Source organism: Rhipicephalus microplus, chromosome 6, assembly GCF_043290135.1.
Source record: "Rhipicephalus microplus isolate Deutch F79 chromosome 6, USDA_Rmic, whole genome shotgun sequence".
NCBI lineage: Eukaryota > Metazoa > Arthropoda > Arachnida > Ixodida > Ixodidae > Rhipicephalus > Rhipicephalus microplus.
The window spans coordinates 140304716-140328896 of NC_134705.1; the positions used below are offsets into that span (position 1 = coordinate 140304716).

A 24181-nucleotide genomic window follows, 5' to 3' on the forward strand; every position below is an offset into this window, starting at 1 on the left:
GTCCTGGAGAAAAATCCGGACGTAATTATACAGCCTTCTACCAACAGGCAGTTCTGACAGCTCTCGTAGTATAGTATCATGGGACAACGAATCGGAAGCCTCCTTCCCGTCAATAACTACAATAGTGCTCGGCCAATAAGGTGAGGGGCTCTTTAGTATATCTTCGTATTGGCGCCGGAGTGTTTCTTGAGTAGACAGGTGGGGTCTAAACCCAGTTTGGGTCGAGTGATAGTGCTCCCCGTTTTCTAGCATCCATGTGAGGCGCTTGTTTACCATTCGCTCCATCACCTTTCCGATTACTAAGTTAACGAAATTGGCCGATGGTTACTTGCAGTCGTCAAAGGTTTGTTAGGTTTAGGCAGTGGTATAACATTTGAGTGTTTCCACTCTTTAGGGAGATCGCCATCTTCCCATGCTTGATTGATGATGGAAAGAAGAGGTGTTAGTTGGCTTTCAGCCAGTTGCTGTAATTGCTTGTAGGTAATCATATCAGGGCCCGAAGCTGTTTTACAATTTGACTCCTTTACTGCTATTATAAGTTCTAGAATTGTGAAGGGAGCATCCATTATGTCGTTGCTTTAGTTTTTCCTCTGGCCACTTTGGATACTCCGGATGCCTTGCCGGTTGTGGAAAAAATGCGTTGGCGCACGTATCAGCGGTGGCTGGTGCTGATGAATGGAAAGCCAAACAGAGTTTTCCAGCGGCTGTTCGAGTTTTGCCTCGGCCTTTTGCCTCGGCCTGACAATGTCCCATAGCCTTTGATTATTATTCCTACCATGTAGCTGGTTGCAGCAATCCTGCCACTGTTGCCTACGTAGCTTGCATGCGTACTTTGATGCTTGTCTCGTAAGAAGCCTAAGCTTCAGGCGATTGCGAGCAGATTTTTCAGTTCTGTATGCGTGTAAAGCAGCTATGCGGGCCTCCCACAAGTTTAAGAGGTGCGTATAGGGCGCAGTCTTTTGAGGAACCTTTTGTAGGATTTGCTTGTCTTCCTTGTCGCTTCTCGTATATGTTTTTTTTAATTTGGCAAGGGGGACTATTTTAAGGCATCTATTCTTATAAGACCACTACTTGTCCCAGTGAATGAAGGAACACTCCTTTGACATAGTAAAAATTTCGCCCCAGGCAATCACAATTGGCAAGTGGTTGCTCCCAATATTGTCGGGCTATAAGTCCCAGTGCGTACCTTTTAGTAGGTGCCTAACCCACTTGAGGTCTGGCAATGTATCATTCTGATTCGCGCCACCAATCCTTGTGTATTGGCCTGGCGTGTTGAGGAGGGTAAAACTGGCGTCTTCAAAAGCTTTTTTAGTTGCTTCCCTTTGGGAGAACCTTGTGAGTATCCCCAGAAGACGCATGGTGCGTTAAAGTCTCCCAGAATTAAGGTTGGACTTTTAGGGTCTATTTTACGGAGGGGGAGCTCCACACTTCTTGATATCAGATGGCTGTAGCAGTTTAAAATTTCGTATGTCTTGCCCTCTATTTCAGTACGAGTCTGAATGCACGAGAATGAAACTGAAGAAAGGAGGTCGTGGACCGCCGGAAGGTTTTTCTTTGTATACGTAACACATCGACCAGATAAAACGCCAGCATAGCCTGGAATGGGGCAATATTTACCCGGTTCCTGCACGCAAATGATATCGGGAGTTTTTTCGAGAGCGTTTACGATGTAAAGGAAGTCATCAAATTTACTGGCAAGGCTTCTCGCGTTCCACTGAACTATCAGAGGCATGATTCTGAATTTATGGTTTCTTCTTGATCTGCACTTGCAATAGGCCTGATGCGTTTGTTACCTTTAGCCGACGTTTTTGGTTTGAGTGTCTCAATAATGCGTTGCATGTGCTGTAGCTGTGCAGCGAATCGCTCGAAGCGACGTTCGTATTGCTCGTGCTCGGAGGGAGAGTTGCCCTTGACTCAAGGTTAGAGCGTCTCTGGCAGTGTTTTGTTCTTACAATTGGATAATCACAATTTTAAGTTCTACAATAGTTTTCTGTTGGTCACTGATAATTTGCAGATACTTCTTCTGTGTGTTTCGTAGTTCCACTAGTTCTTGCAGAACGCTTGGATGCGTCTGTGGTGCAGGCGAGGCATTAGGTGAAGACTGCGTGTTATGCACCTTAGCTGCATATGTAGTGGGGGACGCTAGCTGCGTCGGAGGTTGTGTTGCCAACTGCGGGCGCGTCGGCAGTGTGAGTGTTGGCTGATCGGTAGCAAGAGACGGAAAGCTTTGTTCCTCTGACTGTTGCGTCTTCTGGGTCTTTTCGCCTTATGCCCAGCGGTTTGGTGAGGAATAGGGTGCCGCTGGCTTGGGTGGTTTGTTCACTCGCTTACGAAGAGCAGCAGTAGCTGCTGCTACCTTTGGACAGTCAGGCGAGTGCGAGTCATGGGGTCTACTGCAGTGTATACATTTCGGAGAACAGATAAAATCTTCCGCAATTTCGTATAGCACTTTGTGAAAACTCCTGGGTCCCTTTTAGGAGCTGTGCAAGCGTCAGCTCTGTGTCCTATGCCTAAGCAGTTCAAACATGACGTTATCTTGGGTCTGTATTCATTCACAGGGGAACGTACTGATTCGAAAGCCGCGTATTCTGGCAGGTTTGAACCGTTGAACGTGATTAGTGCTGTGTTAGACGACCTGAGAGGCCGTGCTGGCACGACTTCGAGAGTTGCACTTGTCAGGCCTTGCATTAACTGCTCTTTAGTTAATCCTTTGATTCTGTGAAGGACGTCTCTTATGCGCCCTTCACGAAGCGCAACATATGTATTAAACTGCACGATTTGATCGTCAAGGATCAGGTGGTTTAGGTTCAGCAATAGATGTGCAGCTTGCTCTGTGTTGCAATCGACTACTGCTAGGTTAGACTTGGTGAGGAGTCTGCAGTGAATGTCCGACCCCTTTATTTGAGGAAGACTAGACGGAGTCTATAAGCAAACTAGTACGGCGGAATCTGGGTGATGTTCAATGCTTCAGGCCTCAACATTATGGTCTCAAATAGGGTCTGTGGCTGTGGGGAGGCTGGTGGCTTGGGTCGCGGGAGTTTTTGGTTCTGTACTACAGTCCAGCTTTCCTGGTCGTCCATAGCTGTATGCTCAGATGCCGCATGATGTTCAGAGAAAGTGCCTCTCGTTTAGTCCTTGGAATGTCCGCTGGATGGCAGTGCTTCTATATGCGGAATATATGATGTTAACGCGCACGCTGCGAATTTTTTATTGTTGAATAACGCACAGGAGAAATCTCCCACCGGCACCACCTTGCAGGTCAAAGCGTAAGATTTGTTACGCACTATGACGAGGGACGAACGGGTGCCGCTTCAAAGACCTTTCCTTTTAAAAAACTGCAGTACGTGACGGCTAACTTGGCAGTCATCCTGCGAGGAATCACAAATGTTCTGCAGTCCAGAGGTACCTCACTATATACTCATTGAAAGGCAATCTGTTCAAGCAGTACCCGTGAAGAAAAGTGTGGAGAACATGGGCAGACACGCCTCTTCACTGCAGACATGCTTGCAGATATGCATCTTCAAAGTAGGGGCTATAAATAGTCCGGTAGTCACCTACTTGGTGCTGTAGCGTAGTCAGCGTGCAATTTCGGTGTATTAACGTTCATGACAAAGCGCGCAAGATTACTCAATTTGTAGCCATGAGAAAATAACTTGACCAGTATCAACAATAGAGAAGTATTGTGGGAAATGGTAGGATTGGCTACTGCATTTTTTTCTTAATACCTTAACCTGTTACTACCTAGGGTTAATAATGAATTGGGTAGTAACAGGTACTAAATGTTAGTAACTGTTACCACCCTTGCCGTTACTAACTGCAATTACTAGCATAGTTGTAACGTATGTCACCAACCATTACTATAGTTCGCAAGTACACCTGCTTTTTCTTCAAGAATGTAGAGCCCGACTGCGCTCTCCATTTGATGGAGGCCAGAAAATGAACACTGCCGAGGCAGGGTTAGGTGAAGTCGATTTTATACGCCAGATGGACGGCTGCCACTCTACCGTATACTGAAGGCAAGGCGAGTACCTGAGAGGCAAGCTTGACGAAACGATAGACCCAAACATACATTTCTAAAGCTACGCGTGTACACACTGCTGCCTCCACCAGGTACTCTTTCTGCGATGCCGTACTGGTACTACGCGGCAGGCCACCTCGTGCAAGTGCAGCTGTCTTTTGTTTCGTGCACACTTCAGGAAAAAACAATAATGTCGACGCCAGCCTGTAAGAAATTTTTTTCAAAGCGCTTTTTCGAAATGTTATTCCACCCCACTGCCACTAAAGCCACTTTCACCCAACGTTCGATGGTCAGATGGAGAGAATGCACGCAGCTTGTCTTTCTTTAAGAACTGTTAATTTTGTATTTCAGTTACATCTATGGACGTAGAACGTGAGTACTAAATAGTTTTCACGTCTCGTGTATGCTATTACTTGAAGAATTACTAACGGAAGCTCAATAAGCTGGAACCTTGGCAGGATGTCAGCAACGAAGTGGCAGAGCACGTGCAATAGGTTGCCTGAAGCAAGGGCAACGATCAAATCTGACGTGTAGCACGTGTATCACTTTTTATATTGCGCACAAAAAAAAAGCGATCACGTTTGCCTTCACTCTTCGATACAGTCCCTTACGACAGCCATTGTGATGCCCAATTAAACTTAATGGTGCGCCTACTGCAGACGACGCGTGAAAGCCTATTGTCAAAATACAGTGACAGTTAGGGATATGGCACCACGAAGAAAAATCCAAAGAACACTTTGCTGAGGCACTTGTGCCTCAACAAAATGAAGACCACTGCAATTACAACAATGAAAGTAAGATTGCTGGATCGTCGAAACCCTATCTACGCTTTACCATTTTGCCATTTAAATAATCCATGTGTACAATTTACTGTGGTTTAAGCCACGAACATTACTTAAATTGAACAGAACTTCACGGTCAGTTCCCTCACAATGAAAGTAGTTAGCAATGTGGATTTTAAAACAGATGTTGAATTTTCGCTTTGCACGACAGATTATATTTGACGTGCATAATAAAACACTCGTACCTAATTCTATGTATTTTACTTCATGAAAACATTATCCGGCCAGTAAATATATCTGCAAGAACACACAAGTTTCATGCTTTTTGGTTACTCTTGCCATATTTCAGATGGTCAATGTGTGAAGAGGTAGAGTTTCTTTATTACTGTTAGGCGGTATGGCAATTAATGAAACCTCTTCCAACGTTATGCGTGAAACATGATCCGAAAACATGATATATCACGAATCGATAATTAACAACGCCTCTAGAACAACAAAACAATGCTAAGCGATGTGTACATTACACTGTCAATCAAAGAATGTGCACTTTCTCTCCGGATTCATATTTGAACCCGGAGCACATTGGAAGGCTTCGGCGAACGGGGCGAAGTTCATGACGGCCTTGTTACAGTCGCCACCGTACACGTTGTCGGCGGGAGTCATAGCACAGGTGATCATGCAAGCTGTGATGAAAAACACCTTCTCTTCCGTCAGCTCCTGCGTCAAGCGAGATAGCGTTGCTGCCATGTTAAGAATAATAAGGACACCCGGTTAGCGCCATTCAACGTATAAAGCGGCACGTCGTAATTGCGGCTGATAACTCTCATATATGCACGTAACTTATGACCTACGTTTAGAGCGTCATACGTTTGCTTACTTTTCACTTGCACCAGACTTTACCAAACCGGTGCGTTGCCTAAGCAGAATGATCAAATTTATTTTCTGTCGGGATTCGTCTACGTTATCGCTGACCTAGCTGAACAACACAGTGGGATTTAGCAAGCCCGTTGCGATCTCCCGACATTTCTACTAGCCGCTGGCTCGACAAAATACTAAAAATAAAGAGGGGCTAGCTTAATAACAATTGGCTAACTAGCATTTCTCAACTCATTCGGGTATCGTTTATGAAGTAGCGTATTTTTTTGTGTGTGTGGTTGACACGGTATATTGTTCACAAAACAGAAAACAAATCTTCAGCAATAACTTTTGTGTAAATATTTCGAGTAATATTATGAGTGAGGTACTAACCCCAGTTTCAGCGATTAATATAACGAAACAACACGGTATTTTGCTTTTCTCAGTTGACTGCAGCTCATGCATGTGTTGAAGGGGTGCAAAAAACAGAAAGTTTACGAAAAAGAGAGAAATAGCAAGAGGACCTAAGAAAGCTTCCGGACAAAGGCGCGTCTCCTTTCCTAAAAGATATTTTTAAAAGCTTTTCATTCGCAGAGCTACTCGTCATGCGTGAATGAGAGATGCACGAATGATGGCGGTTATGACTGCCTCGTGTAGAGTGGCGTTATGTCCATCTTTAATCTGACCGACGTGTGCGCAGTCTTAAGGGTATCTGCTTAAGTTTCCAAAACAGAACCTCCGACAGCTCATATTACACTATAAGCATCAAATGTGCCACGATCATTTTGGTCCTCTTTTATATCGTAGCGTGTAGTGCATACAAAATCGTTGACGACTCACAGCGTATCATCAGCAACAGCGTTTTCGTTATCACCAACGAAACTTTCTTTCTCTTTGTAAGTTTGGGATGAACAGCAAAGTAGCATTTCTACTAAAAGAGACCTCTTTATAGCAAAGATCGCGTTTCTTCTTTAGGTGCACGCCACTACACAGCGGCCAAATCAGTAAAATGCCTGCGTTGCCATTTACGGAACCCGATGCAGCACAATTCTCGGGCGCATACCGTTAAAATACCGTACTCAGTCAAGTCCGTAACCTTCTCTAAAATCTGAGACGGCAAACTTCACTGCGCTGCAGAAAAAGCGTCACCCCTAAATGTACGTTTAGTGCCTCCTTTACCAGGAAAATAAAATTAGATCCCCTGAAAGAGTTGAAATATGGACCCTAACTGCGCAGCGCAATTATTAGCAGTTGTAGGTTTCACGTCTAAAACACATGTGCAGATAGTAGCTTTTAAAATAAATATGACCGTAGGAATGCATCAAGAAAACGACTAACCAGAATTTTGTGGAAGCTACTTGAAAAGGAACCATATATATTGACATTATTAGTTGTGTGATGGAGAAATGTGTGGAATATATCCAACTGCTAATTGTAACCGACATATATTACTAAAATGCATTTAATTTGGTCGAGTTATCAGTAGCTCTGCAGGCGCTGTGAAATAAGGGAGTTGAAGAACCGTATAAAAACTTACAGGGACAAATTCGCAGTGGCTTCACTACCCCCCCCCCCCCCCCCCCAGTCCTCTATGAAGGGAGCGATGAAAGGCCAAGAAGGGTGTCACGCAGGAAGAGCATTTCCCCATTGCTAGTCACTGCTTCCTTAGTGGACTCTTTAGAGACATATTGTAAAGAGCTACAACTACGGATTAAAAGAGAGTACCTTAGTAATATGCAATTCACGGATGACAATCCGTTGGCTAATACTTCAGAGGACAAACTGCAGCTCATGATTACTGAATCGGAAACGGAAAGCCGAAGAAGAGGTCTGAAATTTAATACGTATAACTTGAAGCAATGTGCAACATTCTGGGAACGTAATGACGCTGTGCCATAGGAAGCGACAGTGGCGTAGCCAAGGGTGGGTGGTTGGGTGGTTGGTAATTGTTTTCCGAAATTTTAAATTTATAGCTTGCGTATATATACAGACACACACAAAGCAATGAGGAACATGCATCAAGTGTACCAACCCTTTCTTCCCTGAAAAAGATTTCTGGCTACGCTCCTGGGGAGCGAGATAGTGGGAGTTGCAAAGGAATACGCCACACGCCTACTGAGGACAGGTGCTTACGGCCACGCCGAACATTGAGAGCGAAGTAAATGAGAAGCATAAACGTAAGATTTTGGCATTGAGCAAACATTCTCAAATTATGAATTGTAGTTTACTGCTATCACTCAAAACGAATGTACAATATTGAATCAAGAACAAATATTATTGAATTGGTACAAGTATCAATCAAAGTGTCATTGAATGCGTATACTGTTACAACCACAGTTGTTAAGTGCCTACATCGCAATAATTATATCATTAACAAGTCAGCGAATGGTCCACTACACATCCCGAGAGCACCACATGAACCTACGCAGCTGTTAACATTGTTGATAATTCAGCTGCTGATATGTTTGAGTGTTTTGTACTGGGTCGAGCCTTGATACACCAACTCACTGCTCACTTCACTTTTTTTGACGCCTGGCGCGATTCTACGCTTTTACCGCGCAATACAAGGTGCTTTAAGGAGACTAACATTCGCAAGGTTTTTTGTTTTCCAAAGCTGATTCCACAAATACTGTGGCTCTGTGGCAGAACACCTATTTGCCACGCTGAAGGGCTGCGATCTACCGCATTTGGACCTGAATGTTTCCATTATTTTGCTTTCATATCTTTTGGTTCGGTCACGCACAAGTGGGTGTTTCGCTCACAACGAACGACGTCCACGCAGACGCTGACGCCGGAATTTCTGCCAAACGAGCTCATTGACACTAGTGTGTTATACATTCATTACTTTTCTTTCCTCGCACAGTCACGAAAACACATAGGAGTATTTTACAACTACAGAAAAAAAGAAGTATGCGTAAGGAAGTCCTCATTTACTAATAGTAGGAAGGAATGGCAATTGTTGAATAAGACCCCACACGATTGATTATCCTGGGAAAACTCGCTTGCTCTCTCAAATGTATTTCGCGTTATGTTCAAAATAGGTAGTGACGCCCGTGCCTATAACATGCGCATAAGCTTGTCACACAGTAGCGTTCTTGCAGCCACGTCACAGAAAGCGTATTTTCTTAACATTTTTCTAATTAATATTTAGTACTTAGCTAGCGCTCGTACCACTGTGCTCTTTTTCCTGCGTTGTCTGTTTAGCATTGGAGCTTGCCATGTATGCACTGTAAGCAAAAGTTAGCCGAGATGAAAGTTTCTCCAGCACATGACCCCACAAAACTCTTCAGCCCCAATTACTTCCTTCCTTGAGAACTATGCGCAGCTGCACTGCCTCAAAAACTGGAGGCCTTCGAAGCTTTCTGCACCTCAACTTCCCTTGCAATGCCGCCGATATCGGCCACCTTTTGAAAAAGGTAACGATGTCATGTGACGTCACATGTATAAAAATCAGAGTGACATCACAAATGTTTGCCTTCCATGACGTCATTACGTCGTCGTCGTCGAGTGATGCTACATTGGTCTTTTACATCACTCTAAGATGCATTTGGATGTGAAAAAGTTTTGGCTCGGGGCTATGTCCGTCTTCGGCGACCATCCGCTGCTTAACCGCTTATGCGCCAACTCTCCCCCTCTCTTCTCACGTGAGCACGAGGGAGAGGAGGTGGCAGAGCACTGTTTCCGCTTCATTTTTCATCTCCCGTTTATCTCTCCGTCACAGCTGTGCGTTCGTATACAATGCTGTGTGCGCTCGCTTCGTTGCATTTTGCTAGCGGCACTGGATGTTCTCTCTGCAGCACACACACAGTAATACACACAATTGGAAAGGGGGGTAACATAAACGGTACACAACATATATGCAGCTACACACACAAATGAAACATACATTGAATTATAAAAATGCAAACACAAGTGAACATCAGCGCTGCTTGGCGTGTCTGCGTGGTTCCCTTCAGTGGAAATTGATGTAGTTTTTCACATCACAAGTACAGACGCCCAGGGACGCTGACACTCAGATGTCTTGCTTGATGATGCATGCAAGTCTTCCTCCTCCAAATAATCGAAAAACAAGAAATCTCACCTCTGACAGCTGGGAGTCATTCCTCTGGTGCTGTCTCTTGAAGGAGGCATATGCGACCTCCATTGCTGGGATCTCCGGGAAGATGTTGCCACTGTTGGGAAGGCATCCAAACGTGCGCTGCTCGAAGGCCTTTCGGGAAGTTTCACCCAGCCACGAAGGTCCGATGTTGCCCTGAGGGTCGACCTAAGTGTGCGAATGACTCCATTTATAAAAGGAGTCATTTGCTCTCAACACGATAATCACGTGCTACGCAGAATCAAATAATTTATTTTTCGATACGGACACTACAGCAGCGAAAATGAACACCACAAAGGGGCTCTAGAACCACCTACTACGAGATTGATTACTTCAGCTTTGGAATTTGTTGCCCCCACAAATCGAGTATACCACAAAAATTCATCCAACCTTTCAAGAACGAGACGAGTTACTAGGTAGTGTGCAGGCGCTATCCATGCAGGAAGCTACAAATAAAAAATTGTCTTGAGAGAAAGAAGCTACATCAGCACGAGTGATGATCTTAAAGCAGATTTAGGACGAATTTCTAAGCATTCAATGAACTCTTCTTCAAATGATTTCAATGCTTCAGAATTCAATCCCCACAAAAAATTTTGAATGTGTCACATACGAATGGAGCAACGAAAAATTGTTGTACGCTTTAGGCGCTTTCTCTCTTCCTTCAAACCAGTGACCGCGATAAATGCTATGCAACAGAGTGATGGCAGTGAAGGAGATAAGAAAGATTCGCCCGTTTGTCAGAATGTTTCTTGACCTCTATCACACTTTTTCTTTTCACGCGTGGCAGCTTGTTTCTAAGTGCGCGCACGGGCACATGGTTACATCTCGCGGTAGCCGCGGTAACTATGCGGGTAACTATGCTTAAGTTAACCATATACAGCAGACTTTAGGTTTTAAAGCATCATTATTCGAGAGAACAGAGAGCGAGCGATCTAGAGTTTGATAATCCATTTTAACTTTTAAGCTGCGGGCTGCGCTTTATTGTTAGCCCCGATTGTTCTCGGAAGCCCAAAAAACCGGTCGGCAGCGGTGTTGGACCAAACGGTAAAAGTGTTGAAGGCCCCTCCAAGCGGGCGGGATGAAATGCGATCACCCTTCACGTTTACATTCATGTGCGCGATACAGAGGCTACTGTGTATTGTTAGCAGACTATGAAGCTCGTCGTTGGCATGTGGCAGTATGGGAAGACACTGTCATGTGATGAAGTCATGAAGTGAGGTTACTTCAAGTGACTTCATGATGACACTAATTTGGTGGATGTGTGACGCCGACGTGACGTTAACGTGTAATTTTCAGCGTATCTCGTCCCCAACGACACAGGAGGCTGACGGTAAAAGTTAGCGTTTGATGAGGTATCGAAAGCTTTCGCCTGAAAAAGCGTCGGTGAGTGCTAGCTCAGGAGCTCGGTTGAACCATAGTCACCCAATAAGGCCTTTTTGGGCGCGTCTGGATGGCTTTAAAAATTATTTTTTTCCGTATAGTATAGAAGTGTGGAATAGACTTCCAGAGTACGCTGTTACTAGCGCAAATGTCAAAGCGTTTGAGTGTTCGCTAGAATTGTACTACCGGCAATATGAAACGTAATGTCTGTTTTGTCATTGTGTATTGTTTTGGTTTTGTGTTTATATTCCTCCCTGTATTAACCCTCAAGTGAGGGTTACAGTATTAATAAAAAATAAATAAAAAACTAGTGAAACCATGAAGATGAAATCGAGATGCATTCCTGTTACTATATTTCAAGAGGAAGCGTTTTCTTGTTTGAAGCAAAGTCGCGTTGTCCGTGAACGTGCTGGAATAAAGTGAGACAGAATTAAATGACTAACGCTTTTACTTGCTATGGAAATGCTAGTGAAACACCTAATGACGTTTTAATTAGGTGGGAAAACAATATCTCACTTTTTCATGTATATTTATTTATCCAGTAGCCTAAAATTTTGCAGCTAGCACTGGAAAGGTAAACATGCCATCGAGATGCGCAACAGGCGGTTCTAAGATTGGTGGTGGGAAATGAGAGACAATGAATACGGGGATATTACGAACTGATGAAGACTAAATCCTCTTTCTTTTAAATCAGCTACTCTCGTTCTCTAAACAGTAAAACAGCGCTGGAGGCAACAACAGACCAGACGAAGGGAAGAACACGTATACACAAAGCGCCTCGGGTTAGTGTCCTTTTCCTCCTCTGGTCTATTGCTGTCCACGGCACTGTTTTAGTGCGAATATGAACCAACTAGCCCAAAATTACATCTTGACTGATTGTCCACAGAACACACAGTTCGCATGTTGCAATGTCTGCCTCTAATTGTTCAACTCTAAAATAAAAGGGTAGAGAATGTATGCTTATTAGCAACGGTAGCTTTAGAATATTTTGATGAACACACGCATCCACATTGGCTGCTTTGACGCGATATTGGCAAACTCGATCGGTGGGCTTGTGGTACGTTAAAAATTTCGCCTAAAACGTCATTTGTAGAACAGCATGACAAAGCCGGCTCTGGTTCTGGCAGTAGTCGAACCGGCAAAACTGTGAGAATGAACCGGCCACAGACACTGGCAATTGAAAAAGTGATGCAACACTTGGTAAAACCTTCGCTCTTTATTCATATATTGACACGTGTGCTGGTGTGGACCGACTACCTTCGCCACATGCAGCTTGTGTCGGTGGCGAGTGCTTCAATTTTGGGAGGCGGCTGCTTTCTGAGAGGAACGGGGCACACGAGATTAAGTACTGAGCAGGCGCCAATGTCGAAAAATGTGGGCGAGGAGAGCGTGTGAGTGTTCTTTTTTTGGGGGGGGGGGGGGGGTGGAATTAAACCATGGGAAGTTGTTACGATGCGGTGTTTCCTTTCGGCTGGCCATTCATGGCCGTGTGATTTCCGAGTTTGGTTTACTTCATGTGAGCACAAGTTCGCTCAATAAATGCTTTTCCTGACGCTGTCGACGCCTGCTTCACAGCATTCTGCCTCTTACAGGTGACAATGTTCTGGCGAAGCAATGACGTGCAACGTGACGTTCCTGCTGAAGTAATGAAACTCGCACGTGACAGATCGTAAACACTGTTCGTGCGTTTTTAGGGTGTGGGAACAGCCCAGAGAAATAAAGAAAAGATAGAATGAAGAGTAACCTGGTAATCCTAAGGCCTGGCAAAAAATTATAGGGTAAGTAGGTCCCGGTAACAAGATTGTCGAGCGCTATGACAGACAGGCTGACTTTTGTTGGATCAGGCATGAGCCTATAGTTCTACACAGAAGTCACTGCGCACTGGCCGAGAAGGATGGCGCTGGAGGAGATTTGATTTACGACACTAGCCAATCCACGTGAAGCTTCCTGCCAGTCTTTTAATCCCTGTGTGTGAAGCACGCTTAGCACTTACCCTAACTCCATCGCTATCGAGAGCACCGACTAGCGCTTGAGCGTACAGGTAGAGCAGACCTCCATGCAACATCCCCTTGGTGCCTTCCGGGCAATAGAGAGGTAGTGCCAGCGCTCCGAGTGGCATCGACAGCTGGTTGAGAACGTGGGTGTACCTCGCATACGGAAGAGCTTTACTGCTGCTAATGAGCAGCTCTTCGGCGGCCGCATCGGTGCCAAACAGCGCCCGCTGGCGGCGACGTGTCTCAATCCAGTACTCGATGAATGACGCGGCGCTTTCGGGGAAGCTCTCGTAGGTCTTTTCGAGTTTCATCGGTTCTAGAAACTTCTCCGCTGGCCACAAGATGGTGCGCACGTTTTCCAGCTTCCGCACGGCCACCCGGGATGTGTTGCTGTCAAGCCAGGTGGAAGCCAATATCTTTTCGATGGCAGTCTAAAAAAGAGAAAACAAAATGCTGACAAAACTGCGCAGACAAATCCTGCACGTTCCTTCAACGTATGTGCACAAGAGCATGACTGGTCGTCAACTTATTCAGAACGACGCTTGCTGAAGAAATAATAAAAGAGCGATAATATCTTACACATACCATTCGCTTCAGAACACCTGCATCTGTCAGCACGACGAAATTGGGGCTATGTAAGAGCCGTTGCACGCCTGAAATCAAGTTTTCTTCAGTTTCTTTTTCCCTAGGCGCACATTTCTAGCATAGGCATAACACGATCGGCATCGGATATGTTGCGGAATCGAGTCCCCTGGTTTGCAAGACTCCTAGCAGTTCGTTAGAATGCGTAACTCTGAAGCGCGGCTTTGAACAATAAAGTGCGCACTTTTGCGCGCGTCGGTCGGGGCGGTTTTATACAATGCAGAAATTTTTGTTAATGGCTTGCAAGTGCTAGAAACCTGCTCAGTTCCAATGCCAAGGGTCTGTTTAGCCTCAAGTCACGTGGCTTGAGCACACATGGCGGTGGCTTTCACCTGAGTGAGAGAAGGGCAGGGGACCGTCTGCGTGGTGCAGAGCAGGGGCGTGGTTTGGAAATTAATAGGCTCCAAAGTCCAAAGAGAGTGGTAATGTTTGCCCGCGCACGCGGCATGGAATTAATACTGCCACACACGCCCGTTTATTTCTATCTTTTACGGTGCCGGCCGATCGCATGTGTAGATAATGCCTAACGCATACCACGCTAGAATGTCCCAGAGCATTCCAGGTTATTTTAAGATCATCTGATAGGCTTCAACACGCAAACACGAACAGCGGGTTTCCTTGTCGAACAAACTCGGCCACCAGCTATTACACCAAAATGCTCGCTTCTTCCTATATAAATGTCGACGTGCCTTACCGCGCATCACATAATCAAGAGCCGACGCCTTGAACACCACTATTACTGCCATTGTGTAATGCTGTCGCCTGACTTTCAGCTTCACGACAACAAGCTTAGCCAAATAAATAATTTCTTCTTTGACAAGCCGACTGTTGCTTTCGTAACGTCACGACCACGTGACAATATGGTGGTCCTTATTTAAGGTAGTTATTTGCGTGTATGAAAATTCGTATATTCTTGAGTAGCGGCCACACAAGACCACACTCTGGGGCGATTGGTTGTTCGCACCCCGCCTGTGAATGACACTAATACTTATCCTTTCCAGTAATACGCAAAACAAGATTTTAAAAGCAGTATGTAGGTAAGGCAAAGCTTCGATCTTTTTGCTATTCCTATTGCACTATTTAGAGCCCAATCAACTAAACTGTTGTTTTCGGGAGACTTCATGGTAATTAGTACTTTTTTGTTCTTTAATGATACACCAAGCCTACTAAATGCGTTAATATAAAAAAAACTTTAGCACGTTATTCATGAGACTGTGACTATTGGAAGGGTCACGGAATGTGGGTTGTTATGGTGAGATTGGCGATAATGTCAACGCAAAATGTAAGCACTAATAATATGGCCACCTGACTGGTAGGAGGAAAAAAACGTAATATGACCGCCATCGAAAGGAATAAAGGAAGTTTTTTTTTCACACTATCAGGCACGCTAAATTTATGAGCGTGATTGCGTTCTTTGATTATATGAACGTAATCTCGAGGTTTTTATTGTGCTACTCGTGCTAAATCTTCTGAAATGGTCGCTCACCTCCACAATTGCAGCCAGGTGGGCGTCTATAAAGCGCCGCTGCTCTGGCGAAAAAGAAGCCACTGACGTCAACGCGGCCACAAGCAGTTTGTAGCTCGCTTCTACTTGACTGGCGCAAAAGAGGGGCCGCTGACGTTCGGCGTACAGCTTACTACCATGCAGCAAGAGCAGCACAGCAGCAGGGTCGGCAACTGCTCCGTACGCTTGCACGAAGAGCCACGACAAGTGGCGTACGACATCCCGATCGTTCAATGTGTCGATGAGTCGGAACACGCCCGTCAGGAGAGACAGGTCACTGAGGAGTATCAGGTCGTCGCTCGTTACGGGAGGCTTGATACCAAGCACCAAGTTAGACGTATCTTGCACGTGCTTCGCGATGGGTATTGACGATACCTTGTCGATGTTCTTCAATGTAAACAGGCCTGGAGTGCGGGGCTTGCATGGGCAGGATGGAGCCAAGGTATTGAAGACTTGCTGGAGCGTATCGTAGACGGCTGTGATTTCCTTTTCGTCCGGAAGGCCTCGTGTGCCGTTGGCAAACATCTTAAACAGCACAGTGTACACTTTTCGGAAGTAAGGCTTCGGTATCTGTCTATGAACTGCTTTCCACAAGGGCAGGAGGTTGTTCGGTTGCATGAAAATGCGCCTGCGCTCGCTCTGGCGTACCCCTGGAAGGACACTGAGCGTGAACCAGAGGTGAACGTTCCAGTTAAACGCTAGATCAAGTAGTGCGCTCGCCGGCAGGCTGTTTTTGTCTGGTTCCTCCGGCCATACGAGGCCGTGCGCATTCATAAATTTTTTAAGGATGTTGACGTGGGCCCCCGTCTCTGTCATGCAGCTGTTGAACATGGCGGCGGCTTTTCTCCCCACGGGTAGCAGAGCCATCCCTTTGGACAGCGTCGTAGACAGGTAGCTCAGCCACGACACGACCATGCCCGATAGCGCGGAGCGGGTGAGCTCGGAAAACTCCTTTTCGGGCTTCCAACGATTGCACACGTGAGCGTAGAAGTCGTCGCAAGGATCCACGCCTTTGTCCAGTTGTTTTTCTATAAGAGCCCTGCCAATGGAACGTGCAAGAAGCTTTACGCAAGCCCGTGCAACGAAGTGACGAAGCATTTAAATGAACGTATGGTTGTCCGACAGTCGGATAACCGAGAAAGAATGATTAAAATTCTATGCACTTGACAAAGGTGGAACATGTACGTGCTCGTGTAACTGGTTGAACTTCAGCACTACCTGGAGCTACAGAACGCTAAAGTACACTTTCGCAGATATCGTCCAGGCAAGACATTTTGCATAATATGGGTGATACTTTGTCTCTTACACGGGGCAGAGACGGACACTTACTCCCATTTAGTGAACATATGTGGACCACACAAGTTACACAGCCCCTATTCTTGCAAATTCTTGTGTACTACCGTGAGCCCAATGGCGGCTTGCGCTTTAGACAGCACGCCAGCATTTGAGTTCTCTTCTTCATGTTGTCGCTTTCTTCTATACTCGGCCAAAATTTGTACTACATTAAAAAAATTCTTGGTGTAGGGTGTTGAAGACTTGTTATAGATAAAGGGAATGCCGGCAGTGCCAGAAGGAACCCGAATACTGAGGTGCAAATACGGCAAAAAAAACAGAGGCAGGAATAGCAAAATGTTGGACAATCAACTCGCGCTTAAATCCAAAAAAAAATAGCAAACAACGTCAACACATGAGTATGCGCGTCAACAACAGCTATCGCATTGAAGCGCACACTATTACTGCAATCAGTGTGATTGCAGCAGTTTTCCTAGTCCTCGGCTTCACTTCTTTGTCTTCCTCGCTCAAAATTTAAGCACACAGACTGCCGGCGAAAGAAGAACGCTATCTCCTACCGCACGAGAGCACGCAGCGAGCACCACAGCGCCATCTCGTATTTTATTCATGATGATGATGATGATGATCTCTGTGGTCTTCCCCTTTATACCGGGGGGGCACCTTTTAGTGTCCTGACCTGAACGAGAAAAAAAAGGAAAGAAAAATCACACCAGGTCCATGAACATCACAATTGTTCCCTGTCTCCTTGACCACCACTGTAGAAGCCTTGCTTTGGTTATTGCTGTCGCTGCCAGGGGGTGCACGTTGGTATCGCGGCTGTCACCTCCCGGTGCGCCGCAGTCTTTCACAAAGCCGAGTGCCTCCAGTAGTGTGGCGCCATCTGTTCACCTAATCTTCGCGAGCGCCATCTAGTGGTCTCTCATAGAACTATGTACTTCCGCACATGGCGCCGTAGGGCCATCTAGTGACCACTCCGAGAGCTGGAGGTGGCTACGAGATCGCCAAACCTGTCTATGTCTTGAAGAGCTTCGCCCCTAAACATGTTAGTGGACATCCTTGTTTTTGGAAGACCGGAACGGCACTACCACTGCAGCTTTCATTCATACCTCTAGCTCTTCAAGTACCAATGTTTTTGACGCCGTACATAATTTATAAGCATTTCTAATGAATATCTAGGAGACCATGATATGCCATGATAATTTGCTCACAGATCTAAAATATTTTTAGCCCATATGGAACATGCCAGACTCATCTCCTGTTCCTGTTCCCATCGTGATTCGTGACCCTTCACTGACATGATATCAGTGCTAAAACCACCTCCTGCGGGAATCGAAAAGAACTACGCGAGTGGGTCGTTATTGGTTGGTCTTGATGCACTGGCATTATGTAGGTACATACTTGAATTTTCAAATACCACCACGCGAGGGCTGAGCGTCGTAAATGGCAGCGTCTTATATTCTCGAAAGGTGCATGATGCAAGTGTATGTGTCCTGGGCTGTGCTGTTCTGCCAGGCGGATGCATTAACGATGCTTTCTGCTGCTTTGTTTGTTACTTTTTTTCACCTGAATGCCATACACATGCACATCAAAAGTTTCATTGTTCATGAAGCCGAGACACACTCACTGATTCCATCCTTCTCGGGCGCCAGCGTAACAGACGACGCTCGCAGTAGGATGCTCCGTGCGCTCGGGCATCGTCGGCAGATCGTGTTACTTTTCGAGGACATACAGCTCAGCCATATCCCGCACTCGGCTTTCCCCAATATTGTTACAAAAAGCTAGGGTGCACTTCCAACGTAATAATTTCGCAACACTATGTTCTGCCCCGCCGCGGTGGTCTAGTGGCTAACATACTTGGCTGCTGACCCGCAGGTCGGGGGATCGAATCCCGGCTGTTGCAGCTGCAGTTTCGATGGAGGCAAACATTCTGTAGTCCCATGTGCTCAGATTTGGCTGCAAGTTGAAGAACCCCAGGTAGTCGAAAATTCCGCTGTCCTCTACTACGGCATCTCGCATAATTATATGGTGGTTTTGGGACATTAAACCTCAAATAAACAATCAATCAAGAACACTATGTTCTTTCGAATGCGCTGGAATAATTTTTCATTGCCTGTACAAGTGGCTCGGCCCCAGCCGGGCCACTTGTACAATTAAGAAGGTCAGGTCATCTTCGTGTCGGCAGAATAATAGTTCTTGAGGTTTATAAATCTAAAACCACGATGTCATAATTGTTAGAGATGCCGTAGTGGATGGCTCCGAAAACTTCGACCACTTGAGGCTTTTAACGCGCACGTAAATCTAAGCACATGGTGCTCAAGCATTTTTACCTTCATTTAAAGTGCGGCTGCCATGGCTGAGATTCTATCATTCGGATGATTAGCGGTAAAGTGCTGGCCATAACCTCTCTACCACCGGGTAGAGAGGTTGTTCCTTGTCGGTACAAAGCTGCTGTGTTGTGCAGTTCTGGAACACGTCCAACGGCTTGCCATTATTCCCAGTCGTGTTTTGTCCTTTTTTCACACTGATACACAGAATGTTTATCCGGGGCATCTCATTTCGAAAATTTCAGACTATCATCCATAAAACTTCAACATCTCAACAGTAGACTATGAAAGCACTCTTCGATAAGGAATCACCTCAGCAACACCCTTGTTTATTACTGTGCAGTAACATTGAAGGCGTTCAGAAAATGCATACTTATAAGCTTCCTGAAGGTTTGTACTATAATATTCATGGAGGTCAAGTCAGCACACGGAAAATCCTAGCAATATAGCGCCTTCTCACTTGTGTGTCAGGCATCCTTTCGTGGTGCAGTACGTTCTCCGTTCACTCCCTGCGCTTGTCTGTTCGCGTAGTAGGAAGGCGAGCGTCAACATCGCCACAATCAGGAGCATGGTAGCCGCTACTTTGGACATCGACGATTCCGTACACCACACGGCAGGTGCTTGTTTTCGGTTAGCGCGTTCCTGCAGTAAAGAATCAAAGCAGCCTCTCTCAGTGCCCGCTCAGGCTACACCACTTAACATATACTGGCGAAAAGCACAGCTATATTCAATACTGAGCCGGGAAGCACTAAGTGGTAGAATCATATGGTGAATCTTATTGGCAGATTCGGAGTGGCCAAATAACTGTGTGCCGCAGCACTCCACTCGAACACAGGGCAACCACTGGAAGCCTGGCTGCTTCTGCCAGAGAAAATGGAAGGGGGTGCAAGCATGTATCTACTTTCAAATCCTCCCTGTCGTTTCACGTCGTTTTCATAATCAAGGGCACGTGCCATGGCACGTGCGGAGAGAACACGCGCCTTCAGGCAGAGGGTTGCATTGGTCACGTGGGAACAGTCCTCCGCGCACGCACGTGGCGCACGAGACTTCCGGTCGGATCCGCCGCTTTTCGCCAAGTACAGAGGGATGCTCTGTACAGTGGATCTGGCGCTGCAGCTGCTTTTGTTCTGCCGATGAAACATGCGAGAAGCGCTCTCGATTGGCCAGTGGTGCTTCGAGTGGAGCAGGAAAACTGCTACAAGAAGTGCCCTAAAAATGTTTTTCGATCAAAAATTCGGCAGATTCTGTCTACCTCTGGAATTGATGTTATGCAACTCATGCGGAGGCAAAATTACTGTGCTGTAATTTTGTTCTTGAGTTACTTCTTATGAAGTGGCGCCAAATAAATGTACAAATGCACGCACACGCATACGTTAAACATCCGACACGTATATTTTATATTAGCAGTTGTTCACAGTTCTGTGACGGTGCCAACAGCAAGACTGATATCCGCGACACCAGAAGCGCTGAGCTGATACAAAGCGCTGATTTATGCTCTTGTGCGCGCGAGGATTGTAGTCCTCAATACTGCTACACAAATCAACTTCAGCGGATGGCGCTTAACTACAGTTTACGCTAACTTTAGAGGCCTTATTATATGAGTACATATGTAATGTTCATCAAATCGAATAACCAGAAATGCAACCAAGAATGATGTTACACGAATATTAGGGTCTATTTGAAAAGTATATCCAAAGCCTGGGGTGGCTATGTAGTAAAGTACTTCACTGTCATGCAGAATGCTAGGGATCGATTCCTACTGGGACGCTGATATTTATTGTTTGCATTCATCCGGTCGACGCTGCCCATGGCAGCTTCCTCTTAACGATCAAGCATTAAAGTTACCGATGTGTGTTCTTACCCTTTCTGGATAAATATGAATGTCTATCACCTGTGGCACATACCCGCATAAGACTGGCACGTACCCGATCCAGGGTATGTGCCACTTTTTTTTTTTGAAAAGTGTTCGGCGCACGCAACGAGATTGTGACATTATTCATGTCATGAACAGCGAGTCGTATTTGACAAACCTTCTTACCCTGCCGTACTAATTTTGGTGTACCCCAAGGTACGCGGGTGATCATCAGAGCATCCAGGTGTAGGCGATAGATAGATAGATAGATAGATAGATAGATAGATAGATAGATAGATAGATAGATAGATAGATAGACGCAATGAGTGCTTGCAGTACGCAAAAAATGCTTAGCATTTAATAACTTTCAGAGGAGAACTGCTCTCGCCTGCAAAAACTGTTAAGCTTCAAAACCTATGCAATAAATGAAAGAGTTGAACTAAGCATTTTAAACGCATGCTTGCACAGATGCATTTTAATACATTATAGTATGAAGTGTGGTAGCTATAGTATAGAGGCCGGATGTACCTCTGTACACACAAGCTGACTGTATTTTCTTTATTGGTCATGATGAATGCTGGTAAGAACATAAACCTACGTGGTCATTTGAGTCTCTTCCCCGCACGTGCATGGTGGCCCTTTTCTGTCCCGGAGTGCCTTTGGTGCACAGGTACGTTTCCAAACCTCCGTTTTAAATATCGTGCCGTATTGACCTTGCACACTTACTGGGAAGTGGTGCCACCTCGTATGACCTACAAAAAGCTTTGGAATCGACGGTGCTATACTGCAAAGATAAAGCGAACTGATTTCTGTAATTTGTGCATAGCCCAGCCGGCGGCGACACCGATGAACAACGCCATTTCTTGCTTTTGGTTTCGCCCTGTTATTGTAACGAAGGCTCGCGAAACAATATTTTTATGTTGTTTTATTTTTATGGTTATTGGAACTTCATTAGAGATATAGTCGAGGCTCATTTCTATCTTTATTTGCGCCGCTCTTGTTTCTCAACGACACTCACGGGATATTCTCATTCTCCTTGTTTACCGCGTTTACACCTGTCCAAGCAGAGCAGATGCCGAGTGCGTATGCCAACACAACTCATGGATTCAAAAGAACATGCATAAGTTTGCCGTGTGCACACTGCGATAAGGGGCCGCGCGAAGGCCCGTATTTAAACGAATGCCACGCTCTGAAATATTATTTAATATACACAGTGGAGTAGTACTGACAACAATATATTATTCGTTCATTTTGTTTTGTAACTTTGTTTTTACTTCACGCGTTTCGTACATTCAGAAACCGGAATAAAGCAATTGCACAATCTTCAAAAGTTCTTATACAAAGAATACAACACTAAACAGTGTCAAAGCAACACACATACACCTCACTGAAATGTCTACGTACTAAATGTGGGAAATATTATATAGGGCTCGTTTCTTCTTTGTTAGACACAGTACATAATAATCAAAACTAGCATAAGATAGCGCCTTTAGATGCACGAGGCATGCTATTAAAAGTTAATGCATTGCAAATGTTAAGAAATAAAAATGAACGGAAACATAATGTGCTACCGGAAGGATCCGAACTTGCGACCTTCGAATAAAGCGCCCGGTGTTCTATACCGCTGAGCGTAGGTGGCGGTCACACCTCCATCGACTTTAAAGGGCATACATGCGAATTGCAACGTGGGAGCGTAAGTAAGCGCCACCTGTTGCCTTTTCAGCGAGTATGGAGTACTATTTTTGCTTGTTGGAGTCTCGTAAAAAGAGATCCTATTACCAATTGGCAGCTGATGAACAATACCTCGCATACCACCTGAAGGCATCAAGTCTGTTATAACGAGACCCCTGAAAGAAGGAAATACGCGTAAACTTGAGGCAATATTTATAAAAAAATTGTTTTTATTATTACTCAAAATGTGGCACAAAACGCCAAAAGGGTGTTGCATACTCGCTGCAATGGCAATAGGCGGCGCTGAATGACGCTCCCACACCTAAATGCACATATATACCCTATAAAGTGGACGGAGAGACGACCGCCACCGTAGCTCAGACGTAGAAAATCGGACGCGTCATTCGAAGGCCACCAGTTCGAAGTGTGCCGGAGGCAGGGTCTCCTCATCCACTTTTCTGATCTTCTCGTCCACTTTTCTTTCAAATTTACATAGAAAACTACTGATACCATGCCCAGTACTTCTCGTGGCGTCATCATCTGTTAGTTGACATTAATACGTACTGCACTGAAAGATAGGGCAAAGAAAAATAGATTTGAACTTTTTTTAGTCTATATACACTTTGCCCATACGCCCTCGCATTTTCATTATAGCCTAAAACAGCTTTTAAAAGATGGGCGAACGCATGTTTTAATGGACGCTGAAAAGTTGTAGCCCTTATCGTAAATCTCGGACCTCTACATCTTCACCTAAAAAGGTATTCCTAAAAACGCAGAAGCTGGAAAACATTCGCAACCCTCTTATGTATTAAATAAAACAACTAAAACTTGACAGGCAACCTTGAAACTGGTATGCGTGAATGGGATATAAAACACATTTACGCAGCGTCATCAATGATTCTGCACCCTTTTTATTGTCTGCGATATGGTGGTGTGTGTGCGAGCGGAAATAAGGAATGCTCTTTTACATTGAAACAGGAAGCTTCGATAGGGATACTGCCATAAACATTTTGGCGTGAAGTTTGTTTCTTTTTTGCTGGCTTTCGCAAGTCATTCTACGTAATATTGCTTGCCACGGCGCAGGACAGATAGCTGATTACAGTATGCTTATTACTGAGCATTTTCTGTTTCGGTTTACGAGAGTGAGAGGCCACTGCGTTCACCTCCATCTAGCGCGTCAAATGGCACACAACTGTGACACACTTCTGCACTGCCTACGTCGGCTGCTGGTGTTATTTCGCCTCACGCATGTGCTGCGCAGAGGTCATCTGCCTGGTGCAGAACATGGAGCAAGGAAAGATGGGTGGGAAGAACATTCGAGAGACTGCCACACTCTTCGGCCGTTCGCCCATGTGCGCACTCACGAGCGGCCGTCGACTTGCTAGCTACCTGCGCACGCAAGCATGGCGAAAGCGCGACGGTGACTACGACGTCATCACATAAGCTGTGAAGCTTGGAGCTATAGGCCGCAGTGGTGACGTCTCAGAAGTTAGGCGTGACCTAAGTGTCACCTTAAATAATGTTGATATCACGAGATGTGGTGTATATATATTCACCTTAACAATGTCAATTATTCCTCAAGGGATATACGCTGATTCTGTTTGGCGGATACGCGCGCATCTCTGGGGGCATCGATCCCACACTCTACCATAGCCACGAAATTTCGGGTCAGTGCACTGCTAACACCGCGAGGCATGTTTAAGAGACTGGTGTCATCGCTACCTTCTCCACAACTTCATTGAGAAGTTGTAGCAAACTAAGTCATTGCAA

The 24181-nt window shown here is 45.4% G+C and overlaps 1 protein-coding gene across 1 annotated transcript; it reads right to left on the minus strand.

Moving 5' to 3' along the window:
* Positions 1-5044: 5044 nt before the first annotated feature.
* LOC142764969 (endothelin-converting enzyme 1-like) lies at positions 5045-14089 on the minus strand. The gene is made up of 4 exons (XM_075865516.1): positions 13711-14089; positions 13125-13556; positions 9737-9919; positions 5045-5517 (listed from the first exon to the last, which is right to left on the minus strand). Exons 1-4 carry the CDS (start codon positions 13711-13713, stop codon positions 5329-5331), a joined length of 807 nt encoding a protein of 268 aa, XP_075721631.1. The 5' UTR covers positions 13714-14089; the 3' UTR covers positions 5045-5328.
* Positions 14090-24181: the final 10092 nt, after the last annotated feature.

What these genes read in the sequence shown, in the direction of transcription:
- LOC142764969 (XM_075865516.1), bottom strand. An exon ending in TCGATAGCGATGGAGTTAGG is followed by an intron (nt 9,920 to 13,124) that starts GTAAGTGCTAAG and finishes TCGCACACTTAG; the next exon opens with GTCGACCCTCAGGGCAACAT. An exon ending in ATGACTCCCAGCTGTCAGAG is followed by an intron (nt 5,518 to 9,736) that starts GTGAGATTTCTT and finishes CGCTTGACGCAG; the next exon opens with GAGCTGACGGAAGAGAAGGT.